The sequence below is a fragment of the Eptatretus burgeri genome, chromosome 9 (genome assembly GCF_056783735.1).
Source record: "Eptatretus burgeri isolate ZD-2024b chromosome 9, Ebu_testis_v1, whole genome shotgun sequence".
Taxonomy (NCBI): domain Eukaryota; kingdom Metazoa; phylum Chordata; class Myxini; order Myxiniformes; family Myxinidae; genus Eptatretus; species Eptatretus burgeri.
In genome coordinates, this window is record NC_140969.1 from 74,945,480 (window position 1) to 74,963,798 (window position 18,319).

Consider the following 18,319-nt stretch of genomic DNA (forward strand, 5'->3'; position numbering starts at 1 on the left):
TGTTGGTATTGAGCTTGGCTTTTTGCCTGAAACACTTTGGCTTTTGAATCAACGTTTAATTAATGACTTTCTTCGAGAAAGCAGCTGCTATAGTTGTTGAAGTTATAACTTGTAATTATAGATTTGCCGCAATTTCAACCTTCCGCAGCGAGAGGCACAATGCTTTAGTGAGTGCACAGTACACAAGTATGCACTCCATTTGATTTTAATAAAAACCGTACTGCAAATAATTTGGGTTGGCAGGATAGCCTTGAGGTACGTGCCCTCACCTCTGAGCTTTCTCGCTTGGGTTTGAATCTTGGACCAGCTAGAAACTGTCAGCATGGTGTTTTGCAGGCAGTGGGAAGCATCAACGTATGTGCCGTCTCTCAGATGGACGTTGATATGGGTGTCCCGTCTGCTGGCATTAGTTGCTGGACGGTAAATATCCAAAGGTCTCATTTACAAAGTAGATGCTACACACCGCCACATGCGGCATACAAATGAACTGAAAAATAATGGTTGAAATCATCTTTCCTTTGACACAACCAGGTGAAGGTGTGTTCTCACATTAATCAAAGGAGCTGAAAGGACAGCTCACTGGTAGTGTACTCTCCTGTGAGCTTCCTCGTCTGGATTTCATTCTCATCCTGACTATATACTGTTATCGTGGTACTTCACAAGCAGGGCATTGCTACAACAAGTTTGCCTGTTTTTCAGAAGGTTGTTTAGGTCGTGTTCCATCTGCTATCATATGCTGGTGGACGTTAAATATCCCACAGTGCCTTTTGATATTCAGCCTTTTGTGAGCCGCTACCTGTGCAGAATACCAAACTTCTGTCGTAATGTGCAAAAACACTGAATCTGCAGCCATGGCTCTGGTTTAGTAATGATGAACACCCATCCAATACACATTTCATAGAATATAATTACACGCAAAGTACAATGGAGTTTGCATTACATAAAACATGTCAGCAGACAATGAAGAAACATTGGAAAAAATTAAATAATCTCCACACCTCTGCAAACATAAAAGGAATTTTTTGAAATCTTAAATTGCTATAAACCACCTCGTAATGTTGAAAATTGCTACCGTCATGAGAGCAGCAGAAAGAAACAAAGAAAAATAGAACTTTCACCTCTGCAGCAACCAATTGTGTTTCAATCCCGAGTGGAGTCAAAACTAATAAGTGTGTGTGTGTGTGTGTGTGTGTGTGTGTGTGTGTGTGAGTGTGTGTTATTCATAAAGCATAACATTTTCTCTCTGCGAACTCCCCTCCCACTTCCCCTCTCTCTCTCTGCCCTATCCTCGCTCCACCCCCTCTGAATACAGAACAGCACCTTCTCCTACATCTCTTGATCCCTCTATATCCCTCTCCACATCCCTCGAAATGTTATACATCTATTTATAATTCCAGCAATCTCTGTGTGTGTGTGTGTGTCTGCGTGTGTCTGTGACCGCTGTTTCTCGACAAGCGCTGGTCCGATCTAATTGAAACTTGCCAGATATATTGCTGGTATGGGGACCTGAGGATGTGCCTTTTCAAGGTTTGATATTAATCGGACAAGTGCTTCCCAAGTTATGGCCATTTATTTACCAACCAATGGCAAGACACGTTGCTGCGGCCATTTTATATCAACCAATGACAGGAAGCGTTGCTGCGGAACCATGGTCGATGGTGAAGAGAAACTCAGCCGCGTTCGCCATTCCGGGTTTTTTCTCTCCTCTCCTCTCCTCTTCGTGTTTTTCCTTGCGAAAAGGCAAAATACGTTGGCGCTAATTGAATAATTGGCCATTAAAAGCCTCCGTATTCTTGCCCTGGACGAGGAAACAAAGAAGAAGCACCGTTTCCTCAGCGATGTTGCTTATGAAGAGGTGCTAACAAGATAAAGGTGTGTACAATGCACATGGAAGCGATGTTTATTATTATTTATTTATTGAAGAAAAATTGTTCCAAAAATAATTTATCAAAAGAAGTGCACAACTTCTTTTTGTTTCCAATTGTCAAAACGCTGTGGCCTTCCCAGGTCAAAAAACCAGTAAAGACCAGTAGCTTACTGGTCAACTGGTACCAGTTGAAAACCAGTAGCCAACTGGTACCAGTAAAGCCAGTTGGTTTCTTACTGGTTTTAATATGGAAATTGGAATAGAGTGATATATTACCAGTTGAAATACAATTGTATTTAATAACTGGTATCAACTGGGACCAGTACATTGTAACTGGTATCAACTGGGAGACCAGTACATTGCAACTGGTATCAACTGGGACCAGTACATTGCAACTGGTATCAACTGGAACCAGTAAGACTTTAACTGGTACAAATATGAGCTACTGGTTTTTTCAACTGGGAAATTGGAATTCTGACTGAATTTAACTGGTACCAGTTGAAACCAATAGAGACCAGTTAAAGACCAATTAGAACCAATAGAGACCAGTTGAAAATGTGTACTGGTTTTAACTGTTTTTTCGACCTGGGTTTGGAAGTGTTAAGGAATTCAGCTCCACTCAACACGCTTGCCAACGAAATACATCTCGATTTGGTGGTAAAAACGATTCACAACGACGGGTTTCCTGACTCATTGCTCTGCAGTCTGCATTCAACCCCTTCATTTGTCATCTCATTGACCTCATTTCATCAATCTATAATTCCAGCAATGTGTGTGTGTGTGTTTGTGTGTGTGTGTGTGTGTGTGTCTGTGACCGCTGTTTCCCGACAACCACTGGTCCGATCTAATTGAAACTTGCCAGCTATATTGCTGGGGACCTGAGGATTTGCCTTTTCAAGATTTGATATTAATCGGACAAGTGATTCCCAAGTTATGGCCATTTATTTACCAACCAATGACAGGACACGTGCTGTGTAGGCGTGGCCGATGCGCCATTTAGTTACCAATCACAGGACACGTTGCTGCGTGGGCGTGGCTGCGTCAGCCGGTGCACGGCCGGCCGACGATGACGTCACGTGCCGTGCTGGTTACGATGGGGATCGATCGGTGCCTTAGTTACCGTGGGGTAGGAGTTCCAATTGGTAAATGGCAGCGAATGTCATGGCAAGCAAAGACAGGGAGGTAAACTTGATTTTAATTAACTCTGTGTGTAAGTATCACAGCAGTTGTTACTTCAATGCAAACGATAATTCGTGGAATGATGTGAACATTCCATACGGGCACGCACTACTTTTGGATAGTGATGACTTACTGTATTCTAATAATTTCTTGATTTCTTATCCTCATTTATAGATAAACACAATGCCCCAATCCAGTCGTCGTTTATGAGAGCGAAGGAATGGCCTGGGTGGTTGTTTGAAAGTTTTTTTTTTGCATGTACGGCCACACACATATGGGCACGCGAGAGCGAAGGGACGGCCTGTGTGGTTGTTGTTTCTGGCACGCGGTTTGAAAGTTTTTTTTTTGTATGTACGGCCACGCACGTACAGCCACGCGAGAGCGAAGGAACGGCCTGTGTGGTTGTTTCTGGCAAGCGGTTTTAAAGTATATATATATATATATATATATATATATATATATATATATATATATATATATATATATATATATATATATATATATATATATATATATATATATATTGCACGTACAGCCACGCATGTACAGGCACGTGAAAGCGAAGGAACGGCTTGTGTGGTTGTTGTTTCTGGCACTCGGTTTGAGTTTTTTTTTTGAGGGGGGGGGCGGGTTTGCACGTACGGCCACGCATCTACGGGCATGCTCTAGTTCTAATAAATGTCAGAGTGTGTGTGTGTGTGTGTGTGTGTGTGTGTGTGTGTGTGTGTGTGTGTGTGTGTGTGTGTGTGCGCGTGTGTGTGTGTGTGTGTGTGTGTGTGTGTGTGTGTGTGTGTGTGTGTCCTCCATAACTCCAAAACCATAAAACCGAGCAGCCTGAAAATTTGCATGTATACTAAGGAAACTCCAAGGAGGTGCATGAATAAAAATTGGATGTTTGGGTTTATTTAAAGACCACTTTTGAAGATAATTAATGGCCTTATTGAATTATATCCTTTATCAGGTGCATCTTTGGTCACTGCTCTCGATGCCGTCTAAAGGCGTATCCTAGGTAACCTCTCTGGGGTATGATGCTGCCAAGTTTTTTGGCCTGCTCCATCATGCCTTAACTTGGAACAGGCCCCAACGATTTCAAAACGATATGTGTTTTTTTTCTTCTCTTTCCTCACTCATATTATTGAATGCCTGTTCATCATAGCTACGAATTGCTGGGTACATTGCAATGCTTATAAACACCCAAAGACGACAGTTTTCTTTGCTTTATTTCATTTCTGCACGTTCAATCACCGCGAGAATCTCTTAAACTAAGCAGAATTACAAAATTTAAGCTCCAGAATCAAACGTGCAAGCCGTTTCGTCTCCGAGAAAAGTGGTGATTTGTCCAATTCAGACATATTTGACATTTCAGGCGTCCCTGGGAGGTGTATGTTTAATATGATGGTTCGGTGATTGCTGAGCGCGTGCCAAGCGAGCCGTTTCTTGTCAAACGTTTCATTGGAGTGCTTAAGCCACTTGGCGAGGACTCTACAATATTCGCACCGTCACTGAATACTGTATGTCGATTGACTTGAACAAAGTTCAGGGATCACTCGCCTGCATTCTTAGCCATGTGTTGTTCTGCGGAGCAACAGGCAGAGGCTGCCTCACTGAAAATGTGAAATTTTATTTTTCATGACGTTTCCCCTTTTTGTGTGTTTTTTCCATTTTACAACCCATCATTTCGGCATAAATAAATACAAAAGAAAATTAAACGGTTCATTTTTAAAAGTTTCTCCAACTGTTTTGTTTGGTGAAGCTGCTTGGCATGTGATTAAGTTTCAGTGGCGATACCGCGGTTCTATTCCGGAGGTAGGAAGGCAAAATAAATTATTTGATCACAATGAGTGAAAAATGTTTTTAGTTATGAAATAATGAATTGCCATATCACAGCAGGAAAACCGAGAGGTACACATGCTTGCTCTGTGGAGCCTGGATTTGAATCCTGACCCAGCTATAAACTGTCATTCCAGTGTTTCACAGGCAGGGTGATTCGTCAGTGTGTGTACCGTCTCTTGGATGGATGTTAAACTGGCTGTCACATCTGCTGGAATCCCTCACCCCTCTCCGTCCCTCACACCTCTCCGTCCCTCACACCTCTCACTTCCTCACCATTCTCCCTCTTTCCCCCCTCCCCCTCTTTCCTCCTCCCCCCTCTCACCCATTAGCCTCTCTCACCCCCTATCCCACCCCTCTCTCTCCCTCCCAACCCTACCTCCTCTATCCCACCCCTATTCCTCTTTCCAATCCCCACTTCTCCCTCTCTCTCCAACCCCCCATCTCACAACTTTCCTCTTCCATCCCTCTATCTCTCTCCCACCCCTCACCCTGCTCCACAACCTTCCCTCTCTTTTTAGGGGACGAGCATGCATGAATCAGATTTGGAGTGAGCCAACTGGTGTGGTGCAAAGGACGCTGCATGTATGAACATGCATGCACACAGGCAGACCTTTGCCAGGAAGAGAGCAAGGGTTTTATATGCTCAAGCTCCAGATATCAAAGTATGCATGTGTGTGCATGTGCGTGTGTTCGTGTTCGTTTGCATGTGCGTTGATTGGAATCGACATATGTGGGTTTCAGAATGTGAAATGGAGTCCTCCCAGGGCAGGCTCAAAGTATCCATCTTCATTTCGGTAACAGGTCACGATTCATGGACCAAGCTGTGAAGTTTTCTGTTCTCAGTGTTGTGCCGAGGGTTCTCTTCAGGATCGTCGCTGAGCCCCGGACAGCTTCCAAATGTGTTTTGTTTGTAGTAATATTCCCAGGGATGGTTTTTCATATCTCTGTGAGGCTCTTCGTCATCATTCCTGTTGATCCAACTATCACTGGTACAATTTTGGCATTCTTCAGCTTCCAGGATCTTCTCACTTCATTCTTGAGGTCTTGGTGTTTGGTCATTTTCTTGATTTCTGCATCGTTTAGTCCAAAATCACTGGTATTAACACCTCAATTAGCAATGCCTTCTCTTTTTTTGTACCTAAGTATGATATCTGGTCACAACACTTTGTTTTCGATGTTCATGTGAGATGGCATCATTAATTCGTATGTGAGCGGTCGGCACTTCCATGTTTTCAGTGATTGCTTTTGGTTCATGTTCCCACAAATTTTCTGGAATTGGAATATCAGAGATTTTGCAGACGTGCAGTGGATTACTTTACCTACTCTGTTGGGTCGTTTTGTGTACAGCTGTTCTGGCATAAGTTTTTTTTTTGTGTGTGTGTTTGGTCATTAAGCACAATATATCATTCTCTGTGCAAATCCCACCTCGACCCTTCACCTTTCTATCTTTTTTTTTTCCTCCCCCCCCCTCCCACAACTACTCACTGTCTGTCCACAGGTCTGTGTCTGTCTGTCTGTCTGTCTGTCTGTCTGTCTGTCTGTCTGTCTGTCTGTCTGTCTCTCTCTCTCTCTCTCTCTCTCTCTCTCTCTCTCTCTCTCTCTCTCTCTCTCTCTCTCTCTCTCTCTCTCTCTCTCTCAAACACACACACCCCCTCCTGCAATATTTGGCAACATTTGCAATATGTTCCTATTTCCTCCAGCAACATTTGGTGAGGCATCACTCCCCCCTCCCCTTTCCTCACTCTTTCCCCCTTCAAAGCATATTCTCTTCCTCCCTTCCTCTCTCCTTCTCACCCCTCCCTCCCTTCTCTTTCCCCTCCCCCTTCCTCCCTCTTCTCGCTCCCCTCCTTCCTCCTCTCTCTCCCCTCCTCCCTCCTCTCTCTCCCCTTCCTCCCTCTCTCCTCTCCTCTCCCTTCTCTTTCCCTCCCTCCTCTTTCCCTCCCTCCTCTTTCCCTCCCTCCTCTTTCCCTCCCTCCTCTCTCACCACACCCTCCTCTCTCACCGCTCCCTCCTCTCTCTCGCCCTCCCTCCTCTCTCTCGCCCCTCCCTCCTCTTTCTTGCTCCTCCCTCCTTTCTCTCTCTCCTCCGTTGTCCTCTCTCCACTTCCTCCTCTCTCTCCCCTTCCCCCCTCCTCTCGCTCCCCTCCTCCCTCCTCTCCCTCTCCTCCTCCCTCCTCTCGCTCTCCTCCTCCCTCCTCTCAATCCCCTTCCTCCCTCCTCTCAATCCCCTTCCTCCCTCCTCTCAATCCTCTTCCTCCCTCCTCTCAATCCCCTTCCTCCCTCCTCTCTCTCTCCCCTTCCAACCTCCTCTCTCTTTGCCCTCTCTCCTTTCTCACCGCTCCCGCCTCTCTCTCGCCCCTCCCTCCTCTCTCTATCTCTCCCCTTTCTCCTCTCTCCACTTCCTGCCTCCTCTCCCTCTCTCCTTCCTCCCTCCTCTCAATCCCCTCCCTCCCTCCTCTCAATCCCCTCCCTCCTCTCAATCCCCTCCCTCCTCTCTCTCTCTCTCTCTCTCTCTCTCTCTCTCTCTCTCTCTCTCTCTCTCTCTCTCTCTCTCTTTCTCTTCTCCCTCCCTCCTCTCTCTCCCCTCCTCCCTTCTCTCTCTCCTCTCCCTCCTCTCTCTCCTTCTCCCCCTTTCTCTCTCTCCTCTCCTTCTCCCCCTTTATATCACCTTCAGCGAAGCGACGGGTTGTATTTGCTTATAAATAATAATGCCAACCAATTCTGAGTATTATTTAGAAAATCATTATTAGACAATCAGATCAGTCTTTTGGGAGAGCCAGTGGAAACATGCAATCCAGTCGTTACCTGCCACATGCCACACATTCCACATGACTGTGACACCCTGCCAGGACTAAAAAACAAACAAACAAAAAAAAAATACCTGACAAAGGGTGGATGAGCTCCCTTCGGGAGCCAACAGCCATCCAGTATGGAGATGGTGTCTTCTAAAAAAACCCAATGGAGGTAATAAAATTTAGTTTTCCACCTGGCCGAGTTACCCACTCTTGCACAGTAATCCTGTGAAGAGGCTTCTTTGTTTCAGGACTCGGTGAAGGTTTTGCCAGTTTTTCCTCTTCTTACTTTTCTCTATAGCCCTTCACATTTCATGGCTCTCAGGCTTGTTTATGGCGAATTTCAATAAAATAAAATAAAAAATTCAGAGGACAAAAAGCCTTAATTCGCTTAAAAGTGGAAGCCTGTTACCCAAGGACGAAAGTAACAAACATTGCTTGTGGATAATGCCACAAAAAATGATGCTAGGTTATTTTAATGACAACGCCTGAGGTTGAACATTTCAGTGCCATTGGATTGACATTATACCCTGGCCTGCATGTCGGCATCACGGTAACCTTTGCAGTGATGAATCGGTTGTTCAACAATCCCAGGCGATAAAAGAGAACAGCACGCAAGGTCTTTCGCTGGAGATTAACGAGATGCACAAGGTTATGTTAAGAGCATCCCCACCACTTTGAGGAGTTTGAATGACCGGCATATCAAACAATTTCTTGTCACTGCAAGAAAAGGGAAAGAAAAATGACATTTTTTTGATGCACTGTGTTTGATGTACATGCAAGAATATTCATCCTTCATGGAGGAATACAATAACCTCAAAGGGAAGAATTTCAATTCTGCCGTATGTGGAATTGTGCACTTCTTACAAAGAACACATGCTGGTACTTGTAGGAGTTGTGTGATTGAAATTAACTTTGGTCTAATTATTGTGGATAGACTTGGTACATCTAAAGAAAATTCAATCACCATTAATCGTGAGGGCGGAATGGCGGCAGATGGAAAACTCGATGGAGAAAGTAAATGAAAGGGTTTTTAAAGGAACAGGTACAATTGCTCAGAAAGTGTAAAAAGGATTTACTTTGCCATCATTTCGTGAAGTCACTTGTATAAGCTATCAATAATTATATTGCCTGGCTATAAATAATCAATTATTATAAATAAAAAAAACCTGCAAAGTAGTTTTGTTACCAGTCTCCTTTTTTTCCTCCGATGGCTTTATAAAAAATCAATCTGATCAAAGTGGTGATGAACTTTGCAGCTTATGGCTACGTCCATTGCAGCCGATGGCTACGTCCAAAAAACCCGTTGGCAACAGGGTCTTTGAGGTCGGGTTGGACTTATAGTCTTAACGCCTTTACCATGCAGTGGACCTAAGATGGATTGCAGTGTGCGGACAGATCTGCCTTGGGATGTGTTCCGTTAGCAAGAGGCTTGCTTTCGCTTGCCAAGTCAGCTGTTCCATATCAAGCGCTTTGAAAACCACTTACAAATGGAGCAAGCAATCAAGGGAGGTGCTTGGCGAGGGGTACGGAAGCCACTTGACAACATAAGGCACCCAATTATGTACGCAAAATGGCCACCGTCGTTTGATTTAAAATGATTGTTGACTATTTCTTCAATCCTACTGTCACAAAGTACAATATTGAAATATGCAGTGCATACTTTTATTATTACATCAAGTTTTCATCCTAATTCCTTAAAATCTATAAATATGCGAAACCCCTCCAGCCACTCCTGAAAATGCACACTGGAAGAAGGTCCATAGATTGGCTTGGCAGGAGGCTCCCCCTTCAAACTACCTATTTAGTTCTCTTTATTTTACTCTTCCTATAGTACTCTCTATAGCCACTAACACAACAAATTAGTTTGGGGAAGTTACTGTCAAGATGATCGAGTAAAACTGAAAATGACGGCGCGGTCAGCATTTGTTCGAGTACCACAATAGCATTGTTTACATGGAAGCAGCCATGTTGTTATGTGGTACCGAGCACTCCTTTCCGTTGGAATGCTTGCTTCAGCACTTTGAATGAAGCAAGCCGCTTGGTGCTTGCTAATGGAAAACACCAGGAGTGAGACTCCGATCTGCTAACTAGTTGTGCGACCCGGACTATGGCCTGATGTGGCTGGCGGACTCATTTCTTCGAGGGGCGAGCAGCTGCAAGCCGTGCAAAATGGAGCAATAACAGTTCTGTGATGCCATTTGATATCAGGGGCTGCATGCGTGCTACACTGGATAGGCCAGGGTGTACCTTGATCTTGGCCGATAGGCTTGGGTAAATCACTGAGCCCTGTCTGTAATGAGGACTGGGGCTTGAGACAGTGTCCCACAAATGAAAAATTCCCAGTAAGCACGAGTCATCAGCTCACATTGATCAAGTCCCTGCCCTTTGTGCACCCCGCCTGTCGCTCCGATTGATCCGACGGTTTGGTGAGATCCTTAGATCAGTCCCTGCACGGGCTGTCTGTGATACACGTCACACTTTGTTACATGTTACCATTGTGTCGGCTCATGCCGGTGTGCCAAAGAGATGAGCGAACTTGACTGTCAGGTCTGGTATGGGAGCATGCACTGGAGCAGCATGTCACTGCATCCACTCTCCACAAGTACTCCAGGGGCCTCCTTCTGGCCATCCCCCAGGCAGATGCCTGACCCATCCCCATCTAATTGAGAGGCTGATCAACCTGCTACAACCATGAGGCACGTGGTTGGCCCATCGGCCTCCTCCAGTCATGAGACTCCCTCACTGAGAAAATCTGGTGAGCAGGATCAGCGTTAGGAAAATGAGCCACATGTCCATACAGCCGCAGTTGACGCTCACGGATTATGCAGGTAACAAGTCTCATTTGAGTAACTCTCAGCAACCGCTCATTGGACACAAAGTCCGACCAGCGATAGCCAAGGATTCTCCGAAGAGACCTGGTACCAAAGGAATTAAGTCTTCATCACAGATCCCTGGTCAGAGCCCAAGTCTTTAAACCATAGAGCAAGACAGGAAGCACCAAGGACAAAGACTTGGACTCTCGTCCTCCGGCAAAGGTACCGGGAGTGCCATACCACATGATCCAGTGAATCCATAACTCCCCAACCTGACCCAGACGTCTGTTGACCTCTATCTTACAGCCAGCAGAGATAGGAATATCACTGCCAAGGAAAGTGAATCTCTCCGTGACCTCAACATCATTACCACAAACAGGTACAGACAGGATAACAGCATCAAAGATGCCATTGAAAGCCTGGATCTTCGTTTTGACCCAGGAAACCTGTAATGGCAGTGGCTCTGACTCCTCATTCAGCACCTTGAGGGCCCCTAAAAGGATAGCCAGAGTCTCCGCAAAGATGACTGCATCATCTGTGAAATCAAGGTCAGAGATCTTGATGTTCCCAAACGATGCACCGCAGCTTGATCTCTCTGACATCTACCCCAGAATCTGGTTCATACAAGTGCTGAATAGTGTGGGGGCCAGTACACACCCCTGAGGAACTCCAGTAACAACTGCAAATAAGTCAGAGATGGTACCACCACATCTCACAGCACTCTCAGTACCAGATTGCAGCTCAGATATCAGATTGATAAGTTTTGGTGGCACCCCATGAAGACCAAGAATCCTCCAGAGGGCATCCCGTTTCACTGAATCAAACGCTTTGCTGAGATCAACATAGGCTGCAAGCAGCCCCTGCCAAAACTCTTGTCTGCGTTTGGTGAGGACCCAAAAGGCAAAGATATGGTAAATCGTTGACCTCTTTGGTCTTAAGCCTGACTGCTCTGGATGCTGGTGCTCAAGCAGATGGTGGTGAACCCGATCAATAATTATCCGAGCAAAGACCCTGCCCGGCACTGAGAGCAGCGTCACCCCTTGGTAATTGTTGCAGTCTTGGCAATCACCCTTCCCTTTCCAGAGAGGGACAACAAGGCCCCTCTTCCAGTCAGTTGGGATGATGCTCGTGTTTCAAGCAGACCACAAAAATGCATGCAATGACATGAATACAGCATATCCACCAGCCTTGAGAAGTTTATCATGGATGCCACAGATCCCAGGAAATTTAGCCCATGTCGACCGCTTCGCCGCAGCCTGTGTTTCCACAAATAAAGGTGACCACAGTTGATTGGAGGGTCAGCAATCAGGAGAGTAACACCCCTGACATCCAACTGGACAGCTGGTGGATCAGACTGGCACAGCTGCTCACAGTAACCGGCCCAGCGGGCCATCACTTCGGACTCCTCTGTCAAGAGCCCTCCACCCTCTGCTTTAACTGGAGTATACCGAGGGATGGGCTTGGAGGAACACAATGCGTGAATTCCCCTGTAAGCAAGATGAGAATCACTTGACAACAGGTGCTGCTCTACCCCCTCACAGATTCCTCGCACATAGGCCTCTTTGTCCACCCCTCAGTGCACATACAGTTTTATACCTCAACTCCCTGAACAGCTCAGCTCTGCTGTTAAGCCTGGCCTTGCAACTCAGGTCAATGGTATCCAGTGTCCCTTGAGAGACAAAATTCTTCTTCGCCTTATGGTGAGTTCCAACACATCCACCGGCTACATCAAGGATGGTGGTCTTGAAGGCACTCCACAATGCTTCAGGATCCCCCAAAGCCCCCAGACCCCCCAAATCCCCACTCAACCTGCTCTCCGCAAACTCCTCAGCTACCCTCTCATCTTTAAGCTTGCCACCATCCAGCTGAGGCTGGGATGTTACCATTCTCCCGGATTTAAGCTGAAACTTCAGAGTTGCTACAACAAGCCTGTGGTCGGTATTGAGGAACTGAGCACTAAGGTAGACCCTGCAGTTCTTGATCATCCTCCAACGACCATTAACGAGCACATGGCCAATCTCCTTTACCACACCACCAGCGTTGGAATACCAAGTCCAGCGATGAGCCTCCAGCATTAATTGGTGGATGTTAGATATCCCACAATGTTCTTTGCAATGAGTCTGGTCATCATGGGCAACCTAGCCAAATTATAAATCCCTGCCATAACTGCTGGTACACAATGTAAAACCACTCAGCATACTTCTTGCCAAGAAACTGTTTCAGCACAGTACTAACACTCCATAAAGAGTATGCTACATCTCGTCATATGCACATATGCATTAACAGAGTCACGCACACGCACACATGCATGCACACTCATATATAGATATATACCTCGCCAAGAAGCATCAGCTTTTGTTCATCAAGCTTGAAAGATGTACCAATACGTCGTCGAACCAAAGGAGTTTTCTCACCAGCAGACAGAGGATATTCTCTTGGTAGGACACCTGTAAGGTCCTGTAAGGTGCAGCATGTAAGGTGTAAATGTGTCTTTTCTGATCAAAAAGTTGCAAGCTGCACATCATTTAATTGTTTTGATGAGATATTTGCACACAAGGTTTGTGAAACTGTCTTCCTGATTCTGTTTTATCCAGTTCTTCCCCATGGGATTTCAAGTCTACTGTCAATCACCACCAACTTGTCTCTCCCATTTCCACTACTGAGCTTTAATACTCCCACTGATACCTTGTTCTCACGCTTGTCCTCCAATGCAGCTTCTTGTGCTGTCGTGCATCAATTTATTGTTGGTCCACAACTTTCCCTTTGCCAAATTTTGTGTGTTGATCTATTGCCCTCCCCCCCACCCCCGTCGTTCTGCTCCTCCACGAGCCTCAGTTTCTGAATAATAAGAAAAGATCAACAAAAACAAACTTCTGTGGCAAGTTTACCAGAAGCCTCTGACACGAGAATATTTCCACTGGTCTTATAAATCCATGCACAGTCTGGATGAGAATAAAAACTGAACAAGCAATAACAAGTTTCAAGAAAAATACTGCAATTTATATGATCATCAAAGGAATACTCACAATGTGGGCCAACCAATTACACCTGCTCAAAAAAAACAAATCCCCAAAAACATCCATCGAACCAGGATGACAATCAAGGACTCTAAAATTCATAACTTTAGATCCATGAGAACAATAAACATACATTTGCTATTGTTTTGGAATCCTTTGCTTCTCAGAATCATAGGATTGAAAATGACAAACAGTGACTTCAACATTGATGAGCAATTAGAATTCTTGGCACATTTTAATCAACAAATGTCATTCACTAAATGCTATGTGGCTATTTCTTAGGAACAAAATATACCCAGTAAATGGTAAAAGTAAATTAAAACAGAACTACTAATGTGAGTCACTATGAGGCAACAATTTGAACCAGAAATACCACTACTAACTAGAAGGGCAATTGATAGAGCACATACCTCCGCCATGTAATGCCTGATCCACGAGAATATCGGGCCCAATACATTTTTGAGATATCGTGCTATATATCGTTTTTGGCCCGATCTCTCAATGGTGAAGAATCACTTAAAAATTCTAATAGTCAGATCCGGTTTTGGATCTTCACCAAAATTGAATCTATTTGTCATGGTCACACACCCAACCTGTCCAAACACGTTTTGTCCCAATCCGTCCATACATTTTTGAAATATCGTGATATATATCGTTTTTGGCCCTATCTCTCAATGGAATGGTGAAGAATCACTTTAAAGATTAAATAACTATCATATCCAGATCCGGATTCGGATGTTCATCAAAACTGAATCAATTCATCCTTGTCACACAAAAACCTGTCCACCAACTTTCAACCAAATCTGTCCACAACTTTTTGAGATATCCTGCACACAAACAGAGAGACAGACAAACAAACAAACAAATAAACCAATGTCACCCGCAGGGTGACCCGTATCTTGCCAAACGGTGACCACGTGTGACTTCTATAAGGTCACACTGAGGTGAACAGAGCTGCTATCCACCAGGAGCGACTCCTTGAGGAATATCTGCCTACGAGAGATTCCGATGAGAATCGTTCTCGAGTAACCATGAAAAATATGAGCTGCCTCATAACGTCACCAAATGGCGTCATAATGTCTCAAGCTTGACATAGAGAAAGCACTCATCGAGGTGTTCAATTTGAGGTACTACACGATATGGTTCCTAAAACTTGAAAATTTGACCTTGGGGTCAAATATGTTTGACCTTAGGCGCTAACCATGAAGGTCAAGGCCAATCGCCACCAAAAATTAATCATCTGAGCGCCAGACCATGAACTATATTCCCATGTAGATTGAAGACGATCCGATCAAAATTACTCAAGAAATAAGGGTTTCGTCGACTCCCCTGATTTATAACAAAGTGACCTTAACCTTTGACCTTGACCTTCAAAATTTTGTGCACTGAAAGGGACCTTTATAGTCCTCTGATATGCGAAGTTCCAAAAATTTCTAATGATAACTGTGCTCTGCAGAATTATTTACACGTGATTAAACACAAACAACCAAAAAAAAACATACAAGCTGACTAACATATCTTGCAAAAACTTCGTTTTGGCAAGATAACAAACAGACAGAAAGGGGTGAAAACATAACTCCCTTCACCTTAGGTGGCAGAGCTAAAGATGCATTTGTATTGTTGGTTCAAATGCAATGGAGACAACATTTGATGTTGGTAAACATCTGATGCCAGTCCACTGATTCTCAATAAAACCCAGCACGCACGCACAAACATTTTCCCCTGATAGGGCAGGGGTTAGCCTCACGGGCTCCATGACAATTTTCTATCATCGTTTCCTTTTTGAGGCATGTTTATATGGCCAGATGCCCTTCCTGATGCCAACCATTTCATTGCCTCTTACAAGCCTGCTCAACCATGCCTCGACATGGAACAGGCTGCAACCATTTTTTGGGGATAAAATTTTTTTTTTCACTTTCCTCAGTCATATTATCGAATGCCTGTTCATCATAGCTTCACATCGCTGGGTACATTACAATGCTTATAAACACCCGGAGACACAAGCATTAATAGCTTTATTTCATTTCCGCACATGCCATAACCTCAAAAATCTCATAAAAGTAACCAGATTACAAAATTTAAGCTCCAGAATTTAAATTAGCAGTTGCGACTGCTAAAAAAACACGTGTTCATTTGTCCAATTCAGACATATTTGATATTTTGGGCATCTCCGGGATGTGTTCACATGCTAATCGAGCCGTTCCTTATCATCCGTTTTGTTGGAGTGCTTAAGCCACTTGGTGAGCACTCTATAATAGTAGCACTGTCAATGAATACTGTATATCGATTGACTTGAACAATGTTCAGGGACCACTCACCTGTGATGTCTCCACGTTGTTCTGCAGTCACTTTGGCATAGATGAATATAAAGAAAAAAAGGAAACATTTCCTTAACATCATGGCAGGATAGCCGAGAGGTACGCAAGTTCACTCTTAGCTGTGTAGCCTGGGTTTGAAACCCGACCCAGCTATAAACTGTCATCCCGGTGTTTCACATGCAGGTTGATTCATGAATGTGTGTGCCGATAAACTGGACGTCCCATCTGCTGGAATTCCCCATCTACTCCCCCTACTCAACTCCGCTCTCCTCCCACATCCCCACTCCTCCACTTCCCTCTCATCCCTTCTCCCCCCCTTCCCATCTCTCTCCCCCTCCCTCTGTCTCTCTCCCCCCCCACTCCTCTCTCCCCCCTCCCCTCCCTCTATCCGTCACCGAACGTATCTGGACAGTGGTTATATCCAGATGATGGTCATCTCAGCACGTAATTGGATGGTGGTTATCTCTGCATGTATCCTAACGGTGGTTATGTCAGGACGGTGGTTATCTCTTTGCATGTCTGGATGGTGGTTATTATTGATGGACCATCTCTTCATACTGCCTTCCCTTCCCGACCCTCCTCACCCCCCACCCCCTTCTCACTCCCCCACCCCTCTTTGGTCTCCCCAAGTCCTCGCTCCTCCACCCTCCTCTCCTCCCACTCTTTCTCCATACCCCTTTAGTATACGTGTCGTCCGGAGAGGTTATCTCTGGACGTGTCCGGAAGGTGGTCATGTCCAGACGGACCCTCCCCTCACACTGCCTTCCCTTGATGTATCTGGACAGTAGTTATGCTTGCATGGTGATTATCTCTGCACATATCTGGATGGTGGTTATCTCCGCACATATCCAGATGGTTGTTATGTCCGGACGTGTCTGGATAGTGGTTATTTCGAAACGAACCCTCCTCTCACACTGCCTTCCCTTACCCCACCCTTCCTTGCTCCCCAGCCCCTCCTCACTCCCCCACTCCTCCACGGTCTCCCTCCCTCCTCGGTCTCCCTCCCTCCTTACCCTTCCCTCCCCTCCTTCTTACCCCCCCCCCCCCACTCCCCTTATAATATCCCAATCAGCGAATTGACAGGTTGTATTTGCCAGTTCTCAATAAAACCCAGCTTGCTCACTAATGGAATTCGGGGAAACGGTCATCTGCCTCGGGTAAACATGTGATGAGTGTCCACACCTCATGGTTGACTGAAATTAATTAAGTTAAGTTGCGATGGAAGGTTATGTTAAAATAGTGCCTGTACAAAAAGAGTTGCTGCCAACCTTTCCTATAAGTTTTTTTTGTTTTGAAGGATGAAACAAGTGTGTACAGTACAGGCATGTGCACCACTCCAATAACACGAGTCAGAGTGAGCTGTTCTTGTCTGGTTCATCTGTCTTCTTTATCAAACCAAATCTTCGTTTTTCATATCCCCCATGCGTCCAGAGAACAAAGCATGTGCTGAGTGAGTCAGCTTGGCCGTCACAGTTTTATATGCTGGTAGAGACAGAGTTTGGTGGAGGACATGATTCAATAAGAGAAATATGTCTGTGGGGAGAACTGATATCAATCATAATATGTCATATATTTTTGTTGGAATTTTGCCCTTAAGGTGAACTGTGATATTATTATTTGCAGGGGAAATGGGTAGGTAGTCCAGGTAAAAGGGTGGGGGGTAGTGGAGGTTTCATTATTGTTGGGACATTTCATTTCCCAGTTAAATGTAAATAAAACGGTTCCACCAAATATGATTTGTAGTTAACAAGAGATTTTCCTCCCAAGGTTGATTCTTCTTCTTCTTGTTGCATATGGCAGCTTGGCTGCCAGGTAGCTATCATTTTGTTGGTGCGCAACTATGCCACTGATGATGTGCCCCTCTGCCGGTACACTGGTACTCATTTCACCAACCTCGGAAGGATGACCAGCTGAGTCAACCCCACCCGGTGTTGATTGAGTGGATAACGGGGCTCAGACTCAGGATCCTAAGATCCCAAGCTAGCCACCCTAACCACCAAGCCAACACCAGGCTTTCCAGGTTGATTGTGGGTAGCGACATCAATGGTAGCTAAGATTGAAAATAGAGATGGATGCACGACATGCTGAGACGATCATCGTGTTTTCCATGTTTAATACAGATTTGTGCAGAAAGTTACTGAGAATCTGACACCAAGCTGGGAGGATAGCGGAGAGGTATGTGCACTCGTGTCCAAGCTAATCAGCCTGTGTTCGAATCTCGACCCATCTATAAAGTGTCATCCTGCTCATTCGCATGCATGGTGATTCATCAACGTGTGTGTGCATCGCTCGGATGGACTGCACGTTAAACTGGGAGTCCTATGTGCCAGAATTAGTTGGTGGACGTTAAATATCCAACGATGTGTTTCCCAAATAGTATGTTCGTTATCATGGCACCTTCAACAAATTACAAATGCTTATCACCTGCAGTCAAATGTCAGGTCTGCTCAGTTGGTTCTTGAAAGACTTGGGAAAAAACGTTTCCTGACCACCCCACA

The 18,319-nt window shown here is 45.0% G+C and overlaps 1 protein-coding gene across 7 annotated transcripts in view; it reads right to left on the minus strand.

The window, feature by feature from the left end:
• The window catches only part of LOC147020373 (FERM domain-containing protein 4A-like), a 327,216-nt gene that overhangs the window by 46,969 nt on the left and 261,928 nt on the right, over positions 1 to 18,319 (minus strand). For all 7 annotated transcript variants that reach the window (XM_085895688.1, XM_085895684.1, XM_085895687.1 and 4 more), the window contains exon 16: positions 12,821 to 12,943. In XM_085895688.1, coding sequence (XP_085751814.1) covers positions 12,821 to 12,943 — 123 coding nt within the window. The remainder of the gene's footprint in view (positions 1 to 12,820; positions 12,944 to 18,319) is intronic.